The sequence below is a fragment of the Toxoplasma gondii genome, chromosome XII (genome assembly GCF_000006565.2).
Source record: "Toxoplasma gondii ME49 chromosome XII, whole genome shotgun sequence".
Classification (NCBI taxonomy): domain Eukaryota; phylum Apicomplexa; class Conoidasida; order Eucoccidiorida; family Sarcocystidae; genus Toxoplasma; species Toxoplasma gondii.
In genome coordinates this window covers 4,853,987-4,876,100 of record NC_031480.1, presented here as the reverse complement: position 1 = coordinate 4,876,100, position 22,114 = coordinate 4,853,987, and the positions used below count along the sequence as shown (strand labels likewise).

General features: G+C 46.6%; 1 protein-coding gene across 1 annotated transcript in view; it reads right to left on the bottom strand.

The window, feature by feature from the left end:
- TGME49_249840 (dynein heavy chain 2, putative) overlaps window positions 1-22,114 on the bottom strand; it is a gene marked incomplete at both ends in the record, with an annotated part of 49,071 nt that overhangs the window by 23,630 nt on the left and 3,327 nt on the right. The window contains 30 exons of the mRNA XM_002367275.1: window positions 47-217; window positions 738-969; window positions 1,714-1,862; window positions 2,554-2,945; window positions 3,171-3,570; window positions 4,048-4,326; window positions 4,517-5,065; window positions 6,004-6,216; window positions 6,714-6,910; window positions 7,671-7,974; window positions 8,401-8,684; window positions 9,024-9,361; window positions 9,839-9,948; window positions 10,757-10,966; window positions 11,824-11,967; window positions 12,400-12,576; window positions 12,913-13,026; window positions 13,415-13,630; window positions 14,354-14,488; window positions 14,949-15,147; window positions 15,526-15,665; window positions 16,074-16,265; window positions 16,559-16,673; window positions 17,470-17,739; window positions 18,314-18,492; window positions 19,108-19,158; window positions 19,647-19,812; window positions 20,248-20,470; window positions 21,171-21,244; window positions 21,777-21,829. Coding sequence (XP_002367316.1) covers window positions 47-217; window positions 738-969; window positions 1,714-1,862; window positions 2,554-2,945; window positions 3,171-3,570; window positions 4,048-4,326; window positions 4,517-5,065; window positions 6,004-6,216; window positions 6,714-6,910; window positions 7,671-7,974; window positions 8,401-8,684; window positions 9,024-9,361; window positions 9,839-9,948; window positions 10,757-10,966; window positions 11,824-11,967; window positions 12,400-12,576; window positions 12,913-13,026; window positions 13,415-13,630; window positions 14,354-14,488; window positions 14,949-15,147; window positions 15,526-15,665; window positions 16,074-16,265; window positions 16,559-16,673; window positions 17,470-17,739; window positions 18,314-18,492; window positions 19,108-19,158; window positions 19,647-19,812; window positions 20,248-20,470; window positions 21,171-21,244; window positions 21,777-21,829 — 6,276 coding nt within the window. The remainder of the gene's footprint in view (window positions 1-46; window positions 218-737; window positions 970-1,713; window positions 1,863-2,553; window positions 2,946-3,170; window positions 3,571-4,047; window positions 4,327-4,516; window positions 5,066-6,003; window positions 6,217-6,713; window positions 6,911-7,670; window positions 7,975-8,400; window positions 8,685-9,023; window positions 9,362-9,838; window positions 9,949-10,756; window positions 10,967-11,823; window positions 11,968-12,399; window positions 12,577-12,912; window positions 13,027-13,414; window positions 13,631-14,353; window positions 14,489-14,948; window positions 15,148-15,525; window positions 15,666-16,073; window positions 16,266-16,558; window positions 16,674-17,469; window positions 17,740-18,313; window positions 18,493-19,107; window positions 19,159-19,646; window positions 19,813-20,247; window positions 20,471-21,170; window positions 21,245-21,776; window positions 21,830-22,114) is intronic.

Below are 22,114 nucleotides of genomic sequence, written 5' to 3'. Positions count from 1 at the left end.
TTTTCTGTTGCTTCGTCTTGCATCCCGTTCGCCGCTTCGAGCACACCTGCTGCTTCGTTCGGATGACCTTCGGCGAGAGGAAAGTCATGCCCTGAAAGACTTTCCAGATCTCTCGAAGATTAAAAGTGTAGTGCGAGTGAGCAGGGGTCGGCAGAAGTTCTCGGGAAATAGTGTTGAAAACATCGATGGTGGAGACCACGAGACTCTCGACCAAACTCTGCGGAAGACACTCCAGGCAAAAGAACATCCGAATCAGAGAGAATCGTCTCCCGGACCCAAACAGCCCAGAAACGTGTCTACAGACACACACATCGATGTATATATATATATATATATATATATACATATACATATTTATACACACATATATATATACATACATATTTATATACATATATATATATATATATACATATTTATATACATATATATATATATATATACATACATACAAACGAAAATACATATATATATATATATATATATATTTATTTATATGTATATATATACATATATGTACATATATATGCGGATACACATACACACACCGTTTTTTTATCTATTTCCATCTTTCTGTTCTTTGACAAGTGCCCACGGAAACGAATGCCGGGAGCTGTCTCGACCCGTGAGTGTCTCTGTCTTCTCGCTGGTTGTGGTGAAAAAAAAGAGAAAAAGGATTTGTAAGCAAAGATGGGGAGCGGAGAGAAGGACGCGTTGGCAAGCCTGATCTTTCGTACCTGCAATTCCTCAGTAAAGGCGTTGAAGAAATGACGCATGAGAGTTGTGAAAATCGTCGCCACACAAGTATCTTCCATGGAGGTGTAAGTCAAGAGGTTGAAGTGTCGAAGCATGCGGCTGGAGATTTCTGTTCGACCGCCTCCCGGAGGCGCCATAGCACCTACGAGGACTGTGTCAACAATTTCGAAGAAGGACAGAGTCTTGCGGTCGTACCAGCCTTTGTAGTCACACCTGGAGTCACGAAACAGCTTGACACAGAAGCGCGACTGTGTTCGTCGAGATCTGCCTCCATCTAGGTCTAGCGCGCAAACGTACATCTGTCTGCCTCCATGTGTGTATATCTGAGTCTCTTTTTGTCGCTTCTCTTTGCCAGACGAACGGATCTCTATCCCTACAGCGTGCCTGGCCTTGCGTATTGACAAAAACTGGGCGTCTCTGCATCTGTGTCTCGACATGCGAACAGCGCTCTGCAGGTGAGCACACGCTGTGTCAGAGACCTGCGCGAAGTCACACCTCAGCGTTCGCGATCCTGTCTGCAGCCCAAAGCATGCTTCGTCTTCTGATGTTAAAACCTGACTGCTGAAACGGTTAAATCTACTGTCCCCGGATGCAAGTCCGCAGGTTCTCTCCTGCATGTGCACGGTGACGAGACGGCTTTCTTTTTTGAAGTCTCTCCTCTCAGAGGAGGAGGGAGAAGAGAGAGAGAAGAGAGAGAAGAGAGAGAGAAGAAAAACTGGGAGAGAAGAAAGAAGAAAGAAGACAGCAGAGAGGGACGAAGATACAAGGGAGAGAGAGGGAGAGAGGAGAAACGAGAAAGGACCGAAACAAGAAGAAAGGGGGGACAGAAGAGAGAGATGGAAACTGAAGGGAGGTAGAAAGATCAAGGAGAGAAGAGAGAAACGCGAGACGAAAACGAGAGAGAATGTATCCAGGTCGAGAAGGGGAGAGAGAGACAGAGAAGCTGCTGTCACGTACCACTGTCGAAGCAGCTCGAGCGGAGGCTGAGCACCGAATTCTTCTTTTCTTGGCATGTTTAGATCATCAACGAAAACAACAGCAACTTTGCCTGCTGGTGGGCCAAAGACGCCTCGACGCCTCTTCTCCATTCGACCGTCTATCGTGTCCTAAACGCAAAAGCCATGTCAAACCATCGAAAATAACCCGGAAATTACACACATCACACTTATATCTATATATATGAAGACATAGGTATGCAGTTTCACTTAAGTATATTATACAAATACAGACGTATGCGTAGGAATGTACATTCATCTACGTACGTCATATATTCATATTTGTATATAGGCCTGCACAGTTGCCTCTCTACATCATACAAAACTACAAATACCTATATATATATATACATATATGTATATGTATATACATATTTGTTTACACATATAGGTATGCAGATTTATCTGTGAATATCATACAACTTTAAATGCGTTGAAATGTATGTTTTATGCTCTGCAACAATCTCCCGTTTCCTCTGCATGCAGCGGCACACATGGATCTGTGGCCACAGGTGGAGCGAGAGCGCGAAGAAGCTCGACGAGTTCGTATGGAGAGAACGACTCTAGCACCAATCTAGAAATTTATACATCTGTTTGCAGAATACACACGGATACCTGTGCACTCCTCCACAGGGACGAATATGTTTAAACGCTACTTGCAGATGAATCTGCACACATATGCATACATCTACAGCTTTGATATACATGTGTATGCTTGTCTACGCATATGAATCTGTAGATATACACACTACACACCAAACATGCATGCGCTTAGAGAATTGGTTTTTGTGTATCACCCGACCTGCGTTTGATTGACGTGAGTCTGGGCGGAAAATGTGATCGCGATGGTCTCCACATTGTCTGGCGCAGCGGTGTAGAGGTACTCCGTGATGTTGACAGTCTTTCCAGTTCCTGTTGGACCAGCACAGAGGACGTTGTTCCGCTTCTGCAAGAGGGTCTGGAGGAGAAAAGTCATGCGAATGGAGTCGGGGGTTGGAACGACAATTTGCTCGTAGCTGGCGTCTCTCGGGACTGCGAAAGGAATTCTCGTCTCTCCCCACAAACGCCAGCATCCGTCCTCTACGCGGAAACACGCGTCGTAGAAACTCGCCTTCGCCGGCAAGCGCGGCGCCTCGAACTTTGTCTCGGAAATCCGCGACGTCAACCAGGCGCTGAACTTCGCCCTCCCTGCAGCTGGCAGAGAGCAAAAAGGGGGAAAAACGAAGAACTCCGAGTCGAGAAAGAGCAGTCGAGAGAGACAAAGACACAGCATGTGATGGAGAGAGCCGAGAGGGGAGAGCGAGCGGTTGCTGAAAGCGAAAGCCGCTCGAGAGAGGAGAGGAGAGAGGCGGCAGAGACTTCGCGCAAGCAGGCACAAAAGGAGACACTTGTAGATGAAGAGAACAGAGATTCCCTTACTGTCCGTCGTGCTCCCCACAGACCATGTGAGAGAGAAGAAGAATATCGAAGGTACTTTTTCGCGGAGAGACAGCAAGGCTTCTTTCGAAGGCATGCGATCTTCTGTAGGCCGAAATGGGGTAAGGAGACAGTCTAGGAGTCTCAGACAAGAAGCACAGAGGTTGTTGTCGACTGTCCGGATGAGCTCGTTGCAGTGCTGCCGCACGAAGGCGATCGCCGGACTCAAAAAGGCCTCGAAGAGCTCTGAGAAAAGCTCCCGTTCGCCGGAAGAGAAGGTGGAAGTCGGCAGTGTCGCAAGCCAGGAGACCATCAGCGGCGAGAGACCCAACGCTGCAGGCTCCATGTACACCATGCCGCAGCGGCTGACGGTGGCCGGCGAAGCACTCGCGAGGTCTTCCACCTGGAGAACGCGTTTCGCATGCAGGAAAAGACGGAGGAAGAAAGACAGAGGAAGAATGGGAAGTGGAGAAACACAAAACGCACATCGTCCGTCCTGGGATGAGAGAATTGGCGTGGAAAAGGCCTTGCAGCAGTCTCTCCACCGACCGGCACTAGGAGTCCCCAGCACACACAGTGAAGCTTCAGACAGGGGAGATGCAAATGAAGAAAACAAGATCATTCATTGCCATACACCAAATGCACATAGCCCTATCTTCCCAAACATATTCATACATATATATCTATATATATATATATATGAATATGTTTTTAGAATCGTGAGTTGAAATGTAGAGTTGCATCTGCGGAGGTGAAGGTGTGTGCGAGTGCGAGTGAAGTTCGCATTTCCACTTGTCTTTTTCTCTGTCCATTCACGCACATACCGCGGTGGAGACACAGAGGTGCTCAACGAGTTCTTCTCGAGGAGAACGAGCCGTACCTCGAACATCATGGTGACGCGGTTCGTGACGGAGATGATCTCTCCAGAGTTGAGACAAAGCTTTTTGTTGTCGTCGAGAACAGAGTTCATGCTCTCGATCCAGATGGCGTCGACTGGTCCATCAAACATGATCCAGTGCCTGTCGGGGGATGTGTCTCGAACGGCCTGTCGGAGAAGCACTGCCGCTACGCCGTCATTCCACTCGTGAGTCGACGCGTTGAACTGGCCATACAACTGTCCCAAGGTCAGCGCCTTCGGATTCAATGTGTGAACATGGACCTGCAAGACAGAAAAAAGGGAGGAGCGGATCTGAGGAGACATGCACCTAAAGTCGCGTAGAGAAACGCCTAACAGAGATGCAAAAAAAACATTGACGCGGAAGCGAACGGTTCTTTCCTTCTTTCGGCCTTTCTTTCTCTCTTGCTCTGTGTTCCACGTCGTTCGCTTTTCGCGGCAAAAAGACGCGTACAGTTTGGAAGTCGTCGATGCCCTTGAGAGCAGTCAGGGCGTCGGCCAGGAGTCGGTACGTCGTCGTTTTTCCGCCTCCCGTCGGCCCCACAAGCATCAGACCTTGCCGCACTTGAACCGTATCGTAGAGTTGAACGAGTTTCTCCAGAAAGGCCGGAGCGGTTTGCAGATTTTTCTTCGCCGCGAGGTCCTGCAGCGTATCGAGGAGGCGCTTGCGGTCGACCTCCGGGTGCTTGACGCCTGGAAAAAGGTCGAAAATGATGTTGTCGAACAGCGGCAAGTCGCAGGTCAGAAACTTAGGCACGTTCACGTCTCGCAGCGCGAGAAGAAGAAGTTGCTCTTCATCCATGTCCGGAGAACGTCTCTTCAAAACTCCCGCTGCGTTAATCACAGAGCGGACTGCCCTCATGCCGTAGTCGTAGTGTTCTTGAGCTGACAGCTGCTCGGAGGCAAGCTTGAAAGTCGCCACCATCTTGCGAGAGAGATCTCGCGCCTTCGCAAATCCGAAACTGTACAACATGATCTCTCCAATCATTCCGTAGTCTGGAACCTGCACACAGCCACACACAAAACATGTGCAAAGAAAACGACCTGCACTCGCGGTGTTTCAACAAAAAGATAAACACAAATACAGACGCCTACGTCATTCCCTTGTCCTGCATATATATATATATATATATGTACATATAAACACAGTGAACACATAGAAATACAATCTACACATATACACATAAAATATATATACAATATATACATATAGATGATCAAATATACAAAAACCTATTGATGTACTCATCTGAGGAGATGGACCACGTCTCCACTAGTCAGTATATATATATATATATATATACATATGTATATATATGTATATGAATGTATATATATATATACATGTATATATATGTATATGAATGTATATATATATATATATATATGAATGTATATATATATATATATATGAATATTTGTGTATAGATATGTATAGGTGTACGTAGAAAATTATGTACATATATATATATATATATATATATATATGCATGTGTGCAAAGATGGAATGGTTCAGACGTGGATAGAGGAGACTTGATGTAGAGCTCGTGAATTTATCACCGGTTACGCCGTGTGAAAGAGTCAGTGGAAAAGGGGATTTTTCATCTCCACGTTCGCTGGTCTATGGATAGACGGCCTGTCTGTCTTAGGTGGCAATCTTAACGCAAACGAGAATCCCTTCCGACAGCAGTCTAATGTGAACAAGACACATGGAATTTATGCATACATTCTCATGCATATATTTGTATCTGCGTAACTGCAAATATATCTATATCTATATCTATCTATCTATATATATATATGTATACACGCGTATATACGTGTACAAGAATGCACATCGCCTTCAATGCTGGTTGCGCGCCAGGTCTCTCGGAGCATTGGTCCGGAACGTGAACTCTCTGCGGAGCGGTGTCTTTGGAAAGAAATGCAAACGTTTCTGACCATCATTGCCATCGGGCGGAAGAGAGCCTTGAGGTTGTCTGGCAGTTCGGTCCGTCCTGCATAGCCTGGATTCATCGTGATGAAAACGTTGAAGGCGGGGAAGACGACAATTTCGGATCCCTCGAATTCAATGCTCGTCGTCTCTGTGAAGTCTGTGAGCTGAGCCTTGGCACCGAACAGAGCCAGCAGCTGCTGCGCAATCACTGATAAGACCTGTGAAACAAACAACACCGAATCCTAGAACTATATACATACATATATACATATATATAAATAATATGTGTATATATTATGGTTGTATATTTAATACCTATATTTAATATGTGTATGTTTGTATGTTGAATCTTACGTCGCAGTTGTTCCACGCCAAAGGATCTACCTATACTATCGCTTTGACTGGAGGCATATGTGAAGCTCCGCCTGTCTCTCCATGTCAATCTGTTTCTGGCTTTCTATATACATATTTATCCTTCCCTCTATTTATATCTGTCGCTCGATCGAGCGTTCGTTTCTCTCGGCAAATCTCTACCTGTTTCCTCCATCTGTTTATCTGTCCGTATCTCTCCATCTGTCGCGACCTCTATCTCTCTCTAGGGCGCCACAGACGCTCTCTACCTCTTTGTCCTTGTGGTTGTTCTCTAGATACAACATGCTAGACGACAACCTTCGCAGCTTTCGCAGAGCGTTTCGCTTTTTCCGAGTCTGCTCACCTCGATGTTGATTCGATTGAACTCGTCGAAACAGCACCACGCGCCTGAGGACGCGAGACCCTTGAAGAATTTTCCTACCATGATGTAGTCCATCATGTCCGAGCAATTGAAAACGACGCACTGTCTCGCCACTGCTTTCGCGAGATCCTTCGTTGTCTCTGTCTTCCCCGTCCCGGCAGGTCCTGCAGGCGCGCCTCCTGCATTGAGAGGAAGAACTTCAACGAAGAAACAGATGAAGCGCGAACGAAAACCAGGGGAAAAGGAAGTCAGAAAACGAGACATGAAACAGATGGAAAGGAACATGTCATACACAGGACAGACTCGGAAGACAGCAATCAAACCATACACATAGAAACAAGCAAAAATACATGTGTACATGTAGAAACATATATATACATATATATATATATATATAATTATACATACATGTATTGTTTTGTGCCGACTTGCAGAGACAGATCAGGCCTTCTGTTGCACATTGATGGTTGGAGTTGTACATATCTTGATCCTTGGGAGCCATGCAGAAAGGTATGGATATGCGTATTGTTTTGAGTGCTCGCAGGTTCGTCATTTGCTTTGTGTTGAGGAACATGCCATTTGTGTTTTTCTTGTTCTTCAGTGATTTCCATCCGACGAAAAAACTTCGCTCTCGATTCCCATCCCTCAGAAAAAGACAGAACGTTCCTTGGCCTCTTCTTAATCGCTGACAGGAACGTTCGGCCGGTTCACTGTGCATTTCTCTCTTTCGTTTATCCTCTCGTGGTCGCTCTGTCTGTTTTCGCCTTCTCTCCGCTGCCTCCTTCTTTCTCCTCTCCCTCCTCTCCCTTCTTTTTCTCGCTTCTCGACTTCGTTCCTCTTTCGCGCCCCGGCTCGCTTTCTCTCCACGAGTTCCTGCGAGTCTCTTTTTTGTCGGGTCCTCAAAACTCTTCTGGACGTTCCCCTGTGACCGAGACGCACCGAGGTTGAGTTGCTGAGCGCCGAGGAGCGTCATGTAACACATATCTGTCAACGGAGTGATGACAAGGCGAAACGTATTGCCGAGGTATTCGTAGCCGTACGGGAAGTCTGTCTGAACACACCGGACCCAGCAGTCGTCTCTCCAGTAGTAGCGCAGCTGAGAAATCCACTCGAAAAAGGAAATCGACTCCACCTTCGCTTCGGCCAACTTCTCCACGACATCCTTTGCATGCACGTCGATGACGATCAAGGCTCCGACGGTGATGCTTTGCAACTTGTCCAGACGACCCCGCACCAGAGTCACCTGAAAAAAAACAGTTGAAAAAACCCCTTTAAATAATCCAGGACCCGGACATCAAACAAGGAGGTCGGAAGTCAGAGACAGTCATCTTGACATCAGGCACACAACCATATATATATATATAAATGTATATGTTTACATGTACAGGTGGAAATCCTTGTCATTCGACAACTTCAGGTTCTTCTGCGTACAAGAAGAATAAATTGTTGCGTGAGGATATAGGTGCCACAGTTGAGAGCACCCGTAGCTGGGTCTTCTCCTTGCATGGAGTACTGCGAGTATGGACGAGGATGTCTGAGTGTTATTTGAGAAACGGGTGCATCATGTTTTGCAGGTAGACACAGTTATCCACACATACTCCTACATCCCTCTGCGTCCTTGCATGCATTTCACGTAAAATCTGGAGGGTCATGTCGAGTTCTTTCTCACAAGGTCCATGAGCTGGCCGTTCAGTTTCCCCAGATACTCTTTCAGTCGATTCGCGACTATGGCCTCTTCCACTTGCTGCGTCCAGTGAATCTGACTGCCAGTTAGAACCGCTTGACCTGGGTGTTCCACAATCCACTGGGTCCGAGGAGTTGTCGAATATTCTCTCGTTGCATGCAGCAGAACGCGCCGCACGGCGCTTCGCATCAGAGTCTCCAGCTCACTCATCCACCCTTCGACACTCTTCTCGTACGTTGCCAAGGGGTATGGGAACTCCACTTTCTCTCCTGAGAAGGAGGAAAGAAGGAAAAGAAGGAAAAGAAGGAAAAACAGCGAAGTGGAATCCAGTCGAGAAGAGCGTCGTCACGAGAGTCGCAGAGAGGTCCGGAAGCCATATTCAGCGGGAGTCTCACACTGCGCAAGTCGTGGAGCGCTCCTCGGAGTGTGTCGCATGGGAGAGGAAGTGGAGAAGAGAACGCGCCTTGGATAGAAGCAGAAGTAGAGAGAGAATGACAGAGATGGAGGAAGCAAACAAGAGAGAACTCGGGAGAGAGGAGCCAGAAACGAACGACTGAATCTCCCGCATGCCCGTGCGCCCCTGCTGCGTCTCTCCGTCGTTTTTTTACCCTCTGCAGAGAACATGGCAACAGCATTCATGCCTTCGTCGAACTCGAGTCTGTGCATGTTTTCAAAGACCTTGCACAGGAATGGCTGGACGCGTGTGGGGTCTTGCGTCTCGGAGAGGATTTCGAGCAGTTCGTCGTTCGACAGAAAGAAGAAACGCGCAAAGAGACTGCGCTTCAACTCCAAGTAGGAATTCAGTCCAAGCGTCACTTTTTCCAAGTTCTTGTTCGATTCGCGCAATTTATCCAGGAGACCGGCGACTGAACAAGCCTCTAGGGCAAGAGGATTCTCAGACGTTTGGCGCATCAGGACTCGCCACGATGTGTCAACGGTCTTGAATCTGCACCGGAAAGAGACGTTCGCCGGAAAGACAGAAAAGAGAAAAGGAACGGTGGGAGACTGAAGGAAGGGAGCAAGAAAGGAGAGAGCGCAGGGACGCACAGGAAGAGAGGAGTCTGGCAAAATGTTTCTTCAGACTTCGCAAGACGACGCTTGCAAACGATGTGACTGCAGAGGAAGAGAAGGCGACAGAAAAGGCCTTCTTTCTTGCCTGCCAGTCGTCTTCCAGGGCGATTCCTGAGGCGCAAATTGAGCTAGGAAGAAACCAGTTTGAGCGCCGAAACTCCGTTCGCTCGTCTGCCGCCAGAGTGGACGCGGGTGTGTGAGAGAGAAACGTGGAGAGACTGAGCGACTGACTGCGGGGATGCACTCGTGGGGTGTAGGTACACCTGGGGTGGTCGGGAAGGGGGATACGCTTCTGAGGGTAGAGGGGAGGATAGACGGGGAGTTTGAGAAGGAGGTCAACAGGCGTTTGTACCTCTTCGTTTCGGCAGGCAGTTGCTTCATGATGTCTGGCGAGGCGAAGATCGGCTGAAGATACATCCACGAGCGTTGACACTTCAGCCACTCATCCAGAGTCTCTGAAGCCTGCAAAATCAAAGGAGAGGACGCAGACGCGACGGAAAGCAGCGTGTGTGGGAAGAAGAGAGACGCTTGCGAGAACAAGACAGACACTCTACGGAGGGAGATCGCGAGTCACGAAGCCGCGACAACGAGGAGAGACGAGGAGAGGAAGGAGCGACAGGAAGAAGGAGAAACAAGAGGGCAGAAGGAGGGAGAGAAGACGCAGGGAGAGGAGAACTCGGAGAGCTTCGGCAGTCAAGAGGCCTCTGAGGAAGGAGAGACTGCAGAGACATGCTGATGCAACGAAAACATAGAGGTGTGATAAGAAAGGGATGCCAGAGTAGGCGAAGAAGGAGACAACGAAGCGGACGCGTACGGCGAAAAGGACGTGCAAGGAGACACACGTAAGGAAACAAGAAAAAAAAATCAAAATGGGAAACGAAGCAATCAGACAGACATTTCCAGCCTCTTTTCATTACCTCTGTACACGTCTCTCTACACACTGATATCTATATTCTCTCCCTATATATAGATGCATATACTCTTGCATGCACATACACTTATATATATATATATATATATACATACATGCTTACACACACGTGTAAATATGTGTATATATGTATACGCTTATATATGCAGATGCATAAATGTACAAACGCGTTCACACACATATATACATGTATACATATCTCTATGGATTGCCAGAAAGATATATACAACCATGTATGCATACATATATATACATATATATATGTATATATATACATATATATATATATATATATATATATATATATATGCATGTGTGTGTCGTTCAACGGTGTCTCACCGCCATGAGTGTTTGCGTCCATTCTTCAATTTCCTGTTCGAAAGGCTTCTTGCATGAAGAAAATTGGAGAGTTTGCGCTGCCATGATGTGGTCGTCGAAGAGAGCAAGGATTTCGTCTGTGCCCTTTAAAATGTACGTCTCGGTCGTTCGATATTTTTCGTTGATGTTGAAAGATACTCCCTGCCATTCCTGCTTCATCTTCTTCAGCGACTGAGGAGAGACAAGGTGACAACGAGACGCAGGAAAGCGCCAGTTCAGTCACAGAAAAATTCGACAGTCTCGCCGACGCTCCGTTGCTTGCCCTGCTTGCAGCGAAATTCGGACTGGAAGTGACTCGGCAGAAACGCTACTTAGTCGCTAGAATTCCATGACGTCTCTCCACAGGCACCAACGAAGGGGAAACAAATTCAACTGGCAGGCCTTGGTGAACCGAAATGGAACTTGAAAACACTCAGCGTCCAATCCAACAGGTCCGACGCTCTCCGCAGTTTCAAACACTGAAATCAAATACGCGTCGACACAAACTCAAGCGGTCGCATTCGCGGGGGAGTCTGCTGGCGCCTGACAGGCTTTCCCCAACAGTCACATAAGCTATCCCCACAAGCGTATAAATATATACATGAATATATATACATATATATATATATATATATATATATATACATTTGCATGTGCAAATGCACGTGAAAATGCATGTTTCAATATCCTTCGGTTTGAGTGCCGAGCCTTCAAGTCGTTTGTGAAAGAGTTTCAGCAAGGAACATCGCAGACGAAACGCTTCAATACGGTAAAGAGTCTTCGTTTCACGAAATGGATTCAGAGCATGTCAGCGAAGATCTTTCCTGTAAAGGATCAGACGCCGAACAGCTGCAGAGACGGCGCCAAGAGACACTGCAGCCTCAAAATACGCAGCAGCGTAGTATGTTTCCGGTGATTTGCTGGTCAGGAACAAGCGTTGGAGTCGGATGGCAAAGGAGTTAAGATCTTCCTGATGAACAACGAAATCCCGCGATGGCGGTCGCTGGCCCGGAGACCATTTGTCAACAACTTTTCGCGCGTACACTCACCTTTTCGATGAGATGCTCGCGAGCAGCCAACTCTCCTGTGGCGACAATCACCTCAGAGAAATCCGATATTTTCAGGTCCAGTAAAGTACACAGACGAAAGGCGTCTGTCCCTGGGCCGATGCGACTTCCAACTGCCTCAGACACCTAGAGACACCCGCAGAAAATAAAAATATTCAATCGCCTCATATATATATATATATATATATATTACCACAGACCTATCAGAGAACGTCTGCCACACATCAGAATCGTCTGCAACCTATGTGTGTGCACACACACATATATATATATATATATATACATATGTGTATCTACATATATATATATATATGGATGTATATGTATCCATAAATAGACATGAATAAATGTACATGTATAGTTCAGGACATACAGACGCTCGTGCGTGTATGGAATCGAAAGGCTCTCTCCAGATGTCTACACCTGCCTATACTTTTGCATAGAGTTATGTGTCTGCAGTCATATACGCGTTCTTGGATATGTGCATGGATGCATCTGAAGGTGCACTAGTGTAAAGCGCGATACAGGAGAAATCTCGTTTCTTCAAGATTCGCTTACTTTCTCCCAGTGTCTCTCGCGCATGCCTTCGTTTCTGAGGGCGACGATAAGAGGCACCAAAGGAGCGAATTCCTCCAGTTCGTGGAGCACAGATTCTGCACGACTCGAGACATTTTCAAAGCCTTTCTCCTTCAGTGTTCGAATAACCTTGTGGAGTTGCTTTATGCCGCCATAAACCTAAATCAGAAAAAGACAAAGATCATCCATTCCACGGACAAGCACAGATGCATACACACATACGTAAGTATATATATTAGTATATATGTGCATCGATTTATCTTCACCTGTCTACCGTGCCTATTTGTCTAGTTGAGAATTTCTGGGTCGACCTGCATTATCTATCTAAACAACTGCGTATCCATCTGTGTCCAAGTGACTATATGAACACACCTGCATATTCTAATATATATATTTATATGTATACATACATTTGTGCGTTTGAGAGAAGAGCTACAATCATACACAAGACCGGGTGGATGCACCAGTGTTGCTTGTTTGTCGAAGGGAACGGACTTGCTTTTCCATGGCTCCTGCCTCAATTTCTTCAAAAGGTCCTTTGTGCCACTGGACTTTGCTCCGTTGCCACTCAGCAGCTGTCAGCCAGAGCGTGGAGAACGGTGCGAAATCCTGAAAAAACGAAAGCCAGCTCACACGAGAGGCTGTCGCCTTCGGAGGAAGAGGAAAGCCTCTTCTTGGCAGCCGCGACTCTTTTTCTGAAAAAACTGCAAGCAAAGGCTTCCCAGCAGACATTCGTGCAGATGCAGCTGTTGTCTTTGTTTCTCGTTGTAGCACTTTCACGCAAGATCTTCAACAATCCTCTACAGTATACGTCAACAGATTGGACGTAACGAAGTGAACTGCAGATTTCGACTTGGACTGCCTTTCTCCCTGCCATGTTTCTTTCTCGTCTGTTTCCTGCGCGTCCTTGAGGAAGGCTCACCCTCCATGAACACACAGAGGAGCCAGCTAGAGCACAGTTGAGACATATCAAGAAAGAAAAAGACGTATTCCATACCTTCTTGAGCTGGTGGACGCGAGAGTAATCCGTTGCAGGCTTTCCAAAGAGCATTTCTCTCGCGTTGTGAAGTTTGGCCGACTGGACGCTCAGCTCGATGCGTGCATTAACAGAAAGGACATTTTCGCTGATTTCGTCCAACTTTGACATGTCGGAATACTGAGAGAAACTCGACACGATGCCTTCCAGGTCTTTGATGGTTTCCTCGAACTCAGCCTGGAAAGAGGAGGACACCATCAAGAGACAAACACCCTCTTTTTTGGTTTGAGATTCCACGCAACTCGCAGAGCCTTTTTCACAACTGTATGCAAGTCACCTTTCGCTCTCCCCAGTGCCCTTTACTTTGCTCCGCCTTTGTTTATGTTTGTGAATCTCCTCTCATGTACGCCGGTGTGTCTCTTTCATCCGAGCGTCTCTGGTTATGAGCTGCCGTCAGGTTCCTAGAGTCTAAAATGTCTCTAACATGCAGAAAAACAGGAGCTAGAAAAGCACTGAACAATTCCTTCACACAGCCTCTTCCTGGAAGTCACAAGCATATTCCTAGGTTTTCTGGAGAACCCCCCGGTGTGTGCTACGCATGGAAACGAAGATTACAGTAAGTCCACAGAAAACACAGTGTTACCACATGCAGTTCAGCGAGTATTTCGATACACACACGTTCCCGCGAACGAAACGAAGAAAGTCTACAGAAAACGATGTAGCCATCTTTCATCTGCTTGGGAGAGAACGCGGTTCATCCCGTCTCCTTCATGGGGCTCTCTGGGCTCGGGTGTACGCGTCAGACACTCCACCATCAGTTCCTTTCTGACAGAAGAGGTTTGACGAAAGAACTACCGGAAAGCAACGAAGTACACTCCCCAGTGCCATTAGAGAGAGGAGCGGGAAGTCTCAGTGCAGAACCCCGTTGTTTCGATTGAGGCGAAACATGTTTGTGAATACCTGTTGCGTGAGCAGCTCTTCAAGAAATACTTGTCGATCTTTCTCGAGAGACTTCTCCGTCTCAGCCATTAGCGTAAGCGTCTCCAGGGGCGATCCAAACATCTTCCACCGAAGGTTGTGATCCTCGACATACAGCTAAAGAGAGATAAATAAAAACGCAGACAGTGAAGCATCACGGTTCACATTGGAGAAATGGTGGCGCTTCCCTCCAGGCCTTCAAAGGGGGTACAGCTCAAGATCTGAAATTCGTTGCTTCAACAAAGTGGAAACCGGTCCCTGTTATCTATTTATCTGCCTGTCTATCTGTCTATCTATCCATCTGTTTACCTGTCTATATTTTCCAAGTAAACGTGATCCTTTTATCGATGTAGAGTGAAAAATACGTGTAAAGGAATGTGGGGTCGATTGGCCAGGCGCCAGGCGGAGCCTCTGTGTCGCTCTGGAGATGGGGACGGTGCCGTCGATTCTCTGTGTTTCATTCGGAGTAGAATGCAGGGATTAGACGCAGCTGTCTACATGTTTTTTGATTGAAACGCAGATAAAGAGAGAAGCTGATGAAGAGCGGTGAAAGTGTCTCCTGGGCCTCCAGTCATACTTTGTATTTGAATTCTTCAAGAATGGCAAACGTGTGGAGATTCATTTTGATGTCGAACGCAAGTCGTTCTAACTTTGCAGGAATGTCGCCGATAAAGGTTTTCATTTCCGTCAACTCTTCGATGTTTTTCGGGCGCTTCTTCAGTGTCGCATAGAAGCCACGAAACTGGTCCAAAGTCTGCGTGCATTGGTCTCGAAACCTTCAAGAGAACAAAAAACACAAATGTAAAAAACTTGATGCAGCAGATGTGCATGTCAGGACCTGTCTCTGTCGGCGTTTAACGCATCAGAAAGCAAATGCAGTCCCCTATAACTGTTTATACATTCTACGCATTCTACACACACGGGCATATCGACACAGCAAGCATATGCTTGTGATCTGATATGAAGACATAGAGAAGCTGCATGAATATCCATGGACTATGTTCAGAAGACAGACTTGCCTTGGTTGTCTGCATCTCATCGCTGGAGTCCTATTCAGAATCCTAGGTGGGCACTGACGCTATCTCACAGTTCAACCGTCAGGGACTGTACAACGGTGTTAACTCCTTTTATTAGGTCTGATACTCGGCTCGCACCTCTGAGCAATGACGTCGAGGATGAGATTTCCAACTGCATGCAGTTTCTGCGCAAGGAAACGCTTGATGTCACAGCAGTTGAGGCAGAAGGCGCCGATCGTTGTCGAGTCTGGAATCTCATCCAGCAGGCTTGCTTCTCTCTGCACGCGAAGAAGAGAACGAGGACAAGAGACATGAACGGGGGCGAAACGGCAAACACAGAATCCAGCGCTCGTGCTTCAGAGGGTGCGAACGAGAAGTCCTAGGATGCGGAACCAGGGGAACATGACCGTATTCTCTCAACGACGGCTATGCAAGACTGCATGCTTCGTAATTCACACATATACACACATATGTATGTATAGAGAGAGATATACTTCTATGTGTACATGTGCACATGTACATATATATATATATATATATATTTAGGCATCTATCTGTTATCTATATGTATATCTCTATGGATAAAGCTGTTGGTAGTGAATCAGAAGACAGGGATGAGCAGGCGAGCACCGCTCCGAAGTGCTCGAAATCCACTGAGACCCGATAAGCAAAATTTCACTGTTTACCCTGAAAAAATCCTCTGCCATCTGCTTCAGTTGGTCACTCGCTGCCGAGCCGTTCGTCTTTTGCTCGATTTCCTTGACGGTCTCCTCTGGCTTCAGTTGGAGGATTTCAAGGTATTTGTCAAAGAGAGCGAGGAACCGATCGAGGTGGGGAACGTAAAATGTAATTGCCTCTTCAATTCGCCTCCTGTACTCCTGCGAAGTGAAAACAGCAGACCTTGTGTCGACAGTGGGGAGAAGCAGTTTCCTTTTTTTCCTTTTTTTCCTTTTTCTTCTTCTCCTCCGTGTTCTCCTCTGTACCGCTTCTCCTTCGCTAGCTTCCTGCTTGATGCGGCTTGCCTCATCGTGGACAAGGAACAAACTGTCGGCGAGACTCGCAGATACCTGCGACCGAGCCGCCGGTGCGGCACCCTGATCCCTCGAACGATGGACTTCCCCGCGTCTGCAAACAGTTTTGTTCGAACTCTCGCCAAGGGTGAGAGGCTCACTTGCACGCGCCTCTCGTCGAGGTTGACCGAGGCGAGGACATGTTTCGGTTGACTTTTGAAGAGGTGAGGAAGGACGAGTTTCTCAGGCTGTGGTACATCTCCCATTTGCACAACTCTGCAAAGAAAAGCGAAGGAGCTCCCATCTGCCGGCGAAACGCGTCAAGAAAAGACGACAAGTCGGTGCTCCGACAAAAAAACAGACCTCACCGATCAAAACAAGTCTTACCCTTAAAGAAATATCCATGCACACATAGAGATATATGTATATATATGTATATATATATATATGTATATTTATGAAGAGAAGCATCTTCACGTCTGTATAACCGTACTTGGGAGTGTACGTATGGTCACGGAAACAGGTATACACATTTGTGTGAACAACCATGTCTCCACGCATGCGTTCACAAGTACAAACAAGTGTGTGTCTTTGTGCAGACTGATGCAAGTTGTGAGTGACGTTCCCAGTTTCTCAAGAAACGATTCCGTTCGCTTCTCTTGGAGAAGCGACCGATCTCTCTGGTGTGATTCCACGAACAGGCGGCACAGTCCAATCTTGAAACGCTGTCTCTCTCTTGCAAAGCAGGCGGCCTTTCTTTTTCCTCGTTTCCCCCTTCCTGGTGGAGCGTGCATGACCCCTATCACACGAAATGAAAGTCTACTTGCTGCGCAAGCGATCCGCGAACTCGAACTGTAGAACTCACTCGAAAAAACAGAGGCAATGTCGAATTAGGAGACTGAATACCACCCCAGGTATGAGGTACAAACCAACAAGCTCTTCATGCTTGACAGGGGAGTAACGAAGCTGATGAAATGAGACGAGTTATGAGACACGGGCACCCACAACTACTCGATGACTTCTGGCATTAAAGGACCTTTCAAACTGCATCCATCTCCACTCCCATTCATACCCTTTCTCGAAGACTTCGATGACAGCTCGAAGAAAGGTTGCCGGGGAAACACTGAACTGAAAAGCTTTGTCATCTGGACTGCGCGTTAGATCCAAGACGAACAGGCTGTTGGAGTCTCGCGTTCCTTCGCGAGGAGAAGACTCCGCGACACCCTCTTCCTGTCGCTTCGAACGCGCTTTGACTACGGAGACAGATTCGACCACAATCTCCTCCGGTCGACGGTCCTCAATCATCCGCGTGAAAGCCGCTAGAGAGTCCATCGTCATGTAGCTGCATGCACGCAAAACTCGGTGTCCGACGCGCTTGCGGAACGAGAGGAGAAAGATAGAGAGAAAGACCAAAGACACACACACGAAAACAGACGGCTAATGCTGTTACTCGAATCATACACAAAACATGTAGGTCGATCCAAAAAAATACACATGCATGTGTATAAATATATAGACTCATATATATTCGTCTATATATGCATATTGACAGTAGTACAGATCGAGGCCCAAATATAAATATATATATATATATATTCACATATACACATCAATGTCCAATAAAAGACTGTATATCTACATATAGTGGGTTCTCTGTCTTTCTCTCCCGATATGTATACAAAATACCTTTACGTTTCAAAGGCCACCTCTATATGCATATATCTACATATAAATACATGCATGCATGCATATATCTACATATAAATACATGCATGCATATATATATATATATATGTAGATTCGAATGAATGCGGGTGTGAATTTCTTTGTCCAGGAAGTGCAGAGAGATAGAGAGTGATGGACAGAGAAGGAGGCTGAGGCAATGACAGAGGCCAGGTGACTTCTGGGGTTCTCACCGTAGACTGTCTTGCATGAGGAAACTGGTGACAAGAAGCATTTTCTTGATTTTTCCGTAATTGTAAGATTCCTTATTTGTTTCGGAGATGTCGAACCATCCTTTGCCAACGTCGGCGAAGTATTTGACAACGATCTTCTGCACGTTCTGCGCCCAGGTCTCTTGCAAGTCGAAGGCCAGCTGAGGTGGAGAGACACACACAAATCCACAGACCAATTCACACATGCAAAATGTCGAAGAAGATCTTAAAGTACTCGCAGCGTCCCTGATATAGCCCAATGCATGCACACCCGCTCCGCATATATCTGCATATATATATATATATATATATATTAACATATGTGTATATTTGTATGCACATAATATAAAGATCGAAACGTGTGAAAGCGCCTCTCTCATAGAGGTACATACTATATTGTATTCATATATCTATAAATATCTATATCTATATATCCATATATATATATATAGGTATTCAGGGATTTATTATATGATGATATAGTGTGGGACCAAACGTGCACGCGCCGATTTAGATATGCATGCAGAAAAACTTTTATTCTATAGAGGTACATATAGGTTAGCACATCCTATGAATAAGTAGCATGCAGTTGGATCTGCTGTATTTGAATGCACATCGGAGATTTCTGTTCGGCGACCCGCAAAACACTCCCGGCGGCAGAGCGAGCGTAAAAACAGCAGGAATTGGGTCTTTTTCTGGAACAAAGTCGAAGGAGAGAAGACGGCAATGTGAGAAGAAAACGAGACGGTGGAAAGGCACTCTTCTCGCGTGAGCACCTGACTAATCGCCGCCCTCTGCGTCTGTTTAAACTCTTCGAGCTTCATTGCCTGCAGAGAGGTCGGCAGCCAAAGCAGAAGACGGCCGACTCGTCAGCTGAAATGCGGAGGTCTCCAACTCGAATATATATTTGCGTCACAGCGTATATATTTACCTGTGCTCGGATGCGTATGTATCACATATAGACGAATATGTGTATTTAAATAATGAAAGAGTCCGAATAGGTATATCACCTGCAAAGACTCCAGCGTTATCTGGTCATCTCTCACACATCATTATTAAGAAGGTCCATCAAAAAACGTCAAGGTGGATTGGCTTGACAGTATGGGAGGTGTACACACAGATATCTGCTCAAGGTCTCCTTGGCGGCTACAACCAGGCTAGGTGTGAACCGTGCTCTTTCTTCTTTTGATGCTGTCAGCGTTTTGTGTCTGCGTCATCTGTTTCGCCTGCGCTCCCGTCGCGTCGCGTCGCTGCACACTGCATGCAGACCATGCGAGAAACTTCCTCTGTTCGCCACTGTCCTCCGTATCTTTACCTTTGTGGGTTTGACGTTGTAGATGCAGCGCGTCAGGACTGCGTTGCACTCTGCCCGGATTTCTCTCAGAGCATGAATGACTTCGGATTTCACGTAGAGCGACGAAACGCAGAATGCAGCAAACAGTCTTGTAAAATCATGAGGAGGCGTCTCCACCAGGCCGAACCTTCAAAAGCACAACGTCCACAGGTTATCCGCTTCCTTCACATATTCATGTATACACGTATCCCAGCATATCAAGGTACTCTCTATTAATACATAAACATGTATACATGCATGCGTATTTGCGTAGAGATACATGGCTCTCGCCGTGGTCTGTTGTGTGCAGAGAGACAGAGAGTTATCCCTGTCGGCATTTGGCATTTGAGAGTTTGGCCGTGCACTGTCAAGAGCTCATACACGCATCTTGAGAAATCCCTCGAGCCGCAGGATGCACCGTGAGGAGTCTGACAAGTGTGGACGCAGAGTGAAAGGTGAAGAGGAGACTCTTTTCAGAGTGGAACAGGAAGGCTTCTCCCACAACGCAGACCCCACCGCTTGTTGACAGTGTCTGACAGAGGACACAGTGGAACTTCCTTGTTTCTTCGCCATGTCTTCTCACTCTGGCGGCGGAGGCGGGAGAGCTTTGGGAGGCAACTCCAAGTCTCTGTACATTCTGTCCTCTCGATTTTGGTTCATGTGTTTGTCGAAAGCAATTTTATTCATTGTTCGCGCAAACATGAGGTTGATTTCCTGCAGCAGAGCTTTCACGGGGAGTTTCTTCGCCTGGCGGATCTTCTGCATGTTCCTGGCCGCCCCCACAATTCGCTTCTCCTGCGGGTCTCCTGATCATTCAGCGCAGACCGAGAACACACACCCGCTCCGCAGCAAGCTCGCGACCGGGGAGATCCTGAAAGCCTGCAGTTCCTAGATCCAAGTTCGCATCTGCTTTCACAACAACGTTAACTTCGTTACGTTTAGCGACATCGCGCGTACTCTGGAAACCCGATCATCTGTATACGCGCTAGACACACAACAGGGGAGTCCCTGTGGTAAGCTACCTTTTCTCGACGTCGAACCAGAGGATCTCCAAACAAGGCATCCGTTTTCATGTTGCAGGGATAGCACCCACGACCGGCTTGCTTGAAAAGCATGCATGCGAACCTACTTTTATGCCGACACCCTCATCTTGTTGTGTGAAAAAAGACGAGGGAACGTCGCGTACCAACAGAAAACAATTCACAACCAGAATTTCACAAGTAAAGAGACGCTTGCTCACGTAGCCGTCTACATAAAAATACAGAGAAATCCCTCTCCGTTGGTATATATATATATACATATATATATATATATAAAGATAGGTAGATAAATAAATAAATTGATCGAAGCATATACGTCAACCGATACTATATATATATATATATATATATATGGGAAGTGCAGTCCCTGTTTTCGTCCATGGAAGAGAAGAAAGGATGTGTAGCGAAGTGCTGGTCGGGCAGTCGAGATTCTCCTGTCTTCGCATCTTGAAGTCTCACTTCTCACCTAGTGCTTTGATGTCATCTGTTGGCATGTTGTCAATGTAATAGTTATACTTTATGAGGCTCTCGGCCCAGCGTCTGACGGCCAGATTCAAAGGCGAATACGCGGATCCCAAAAATGAAACGATTGGAGAGGGGGAGCGAGAGAAACATACAGACGCAAACGGGCTTCATGCATCGACAGCACTTATTCACAGCACACCGAAAGAGAAACCAAGGGTTAGGTTCTTCGGTCAATCAACACTTACGCGGCCTTCGTAAACAGCGACCTCATGCAAATGTAGTGCAAAACAGGTTCTATGCAACGAGGTCTTTACGTAAGTGTGCATAGATATGTGTATAACCTTGAAAAAGCTAGGCAGATGACGCCTCAGTAAGGCGTTTTGAAGATTGAACAGGAAAGGTTTTCATTCACATCTACAAGAACGAACGAATGGAGTGCAAAAAAAGACGAGCACCCTTTACGAATACACCTACTGAGGTACTCGCATACACGAACTCGCCCATACCAAAACATCCACATGCAGGCTGTCAATCTGCGTATTTGGACATCTGTACGCTTCAAGAAACTCAGCCCGTTTGAACGCTTTTCCGTGACCCCCCCATTTACCTCGATTGGTGCGCAGCAACCAGTCGGTCGGCGAATTTGACGGGATCCTCTACCTGGGAGGGAATTTTAGGAAACATTTCGACACTGGCTTTTCGCGAGCTACTGAACAAAGTGAACGCTAGGTCTCGAGATAGAAAAGTTCCTAGACACCAAACAGCCAGGCCAAGGACCTCGTTGCTTCCACACGCCAAAGACATCATTCATTTGCAAATCCATATATCCACATATATGTATATATATATATATATATATATATAGGTACGCATGTCGGCATATACAGATAAACCGAGATGCGTAGATACCTTTTGTTCGCTCATCTCTGTGCATATATGCTCCTG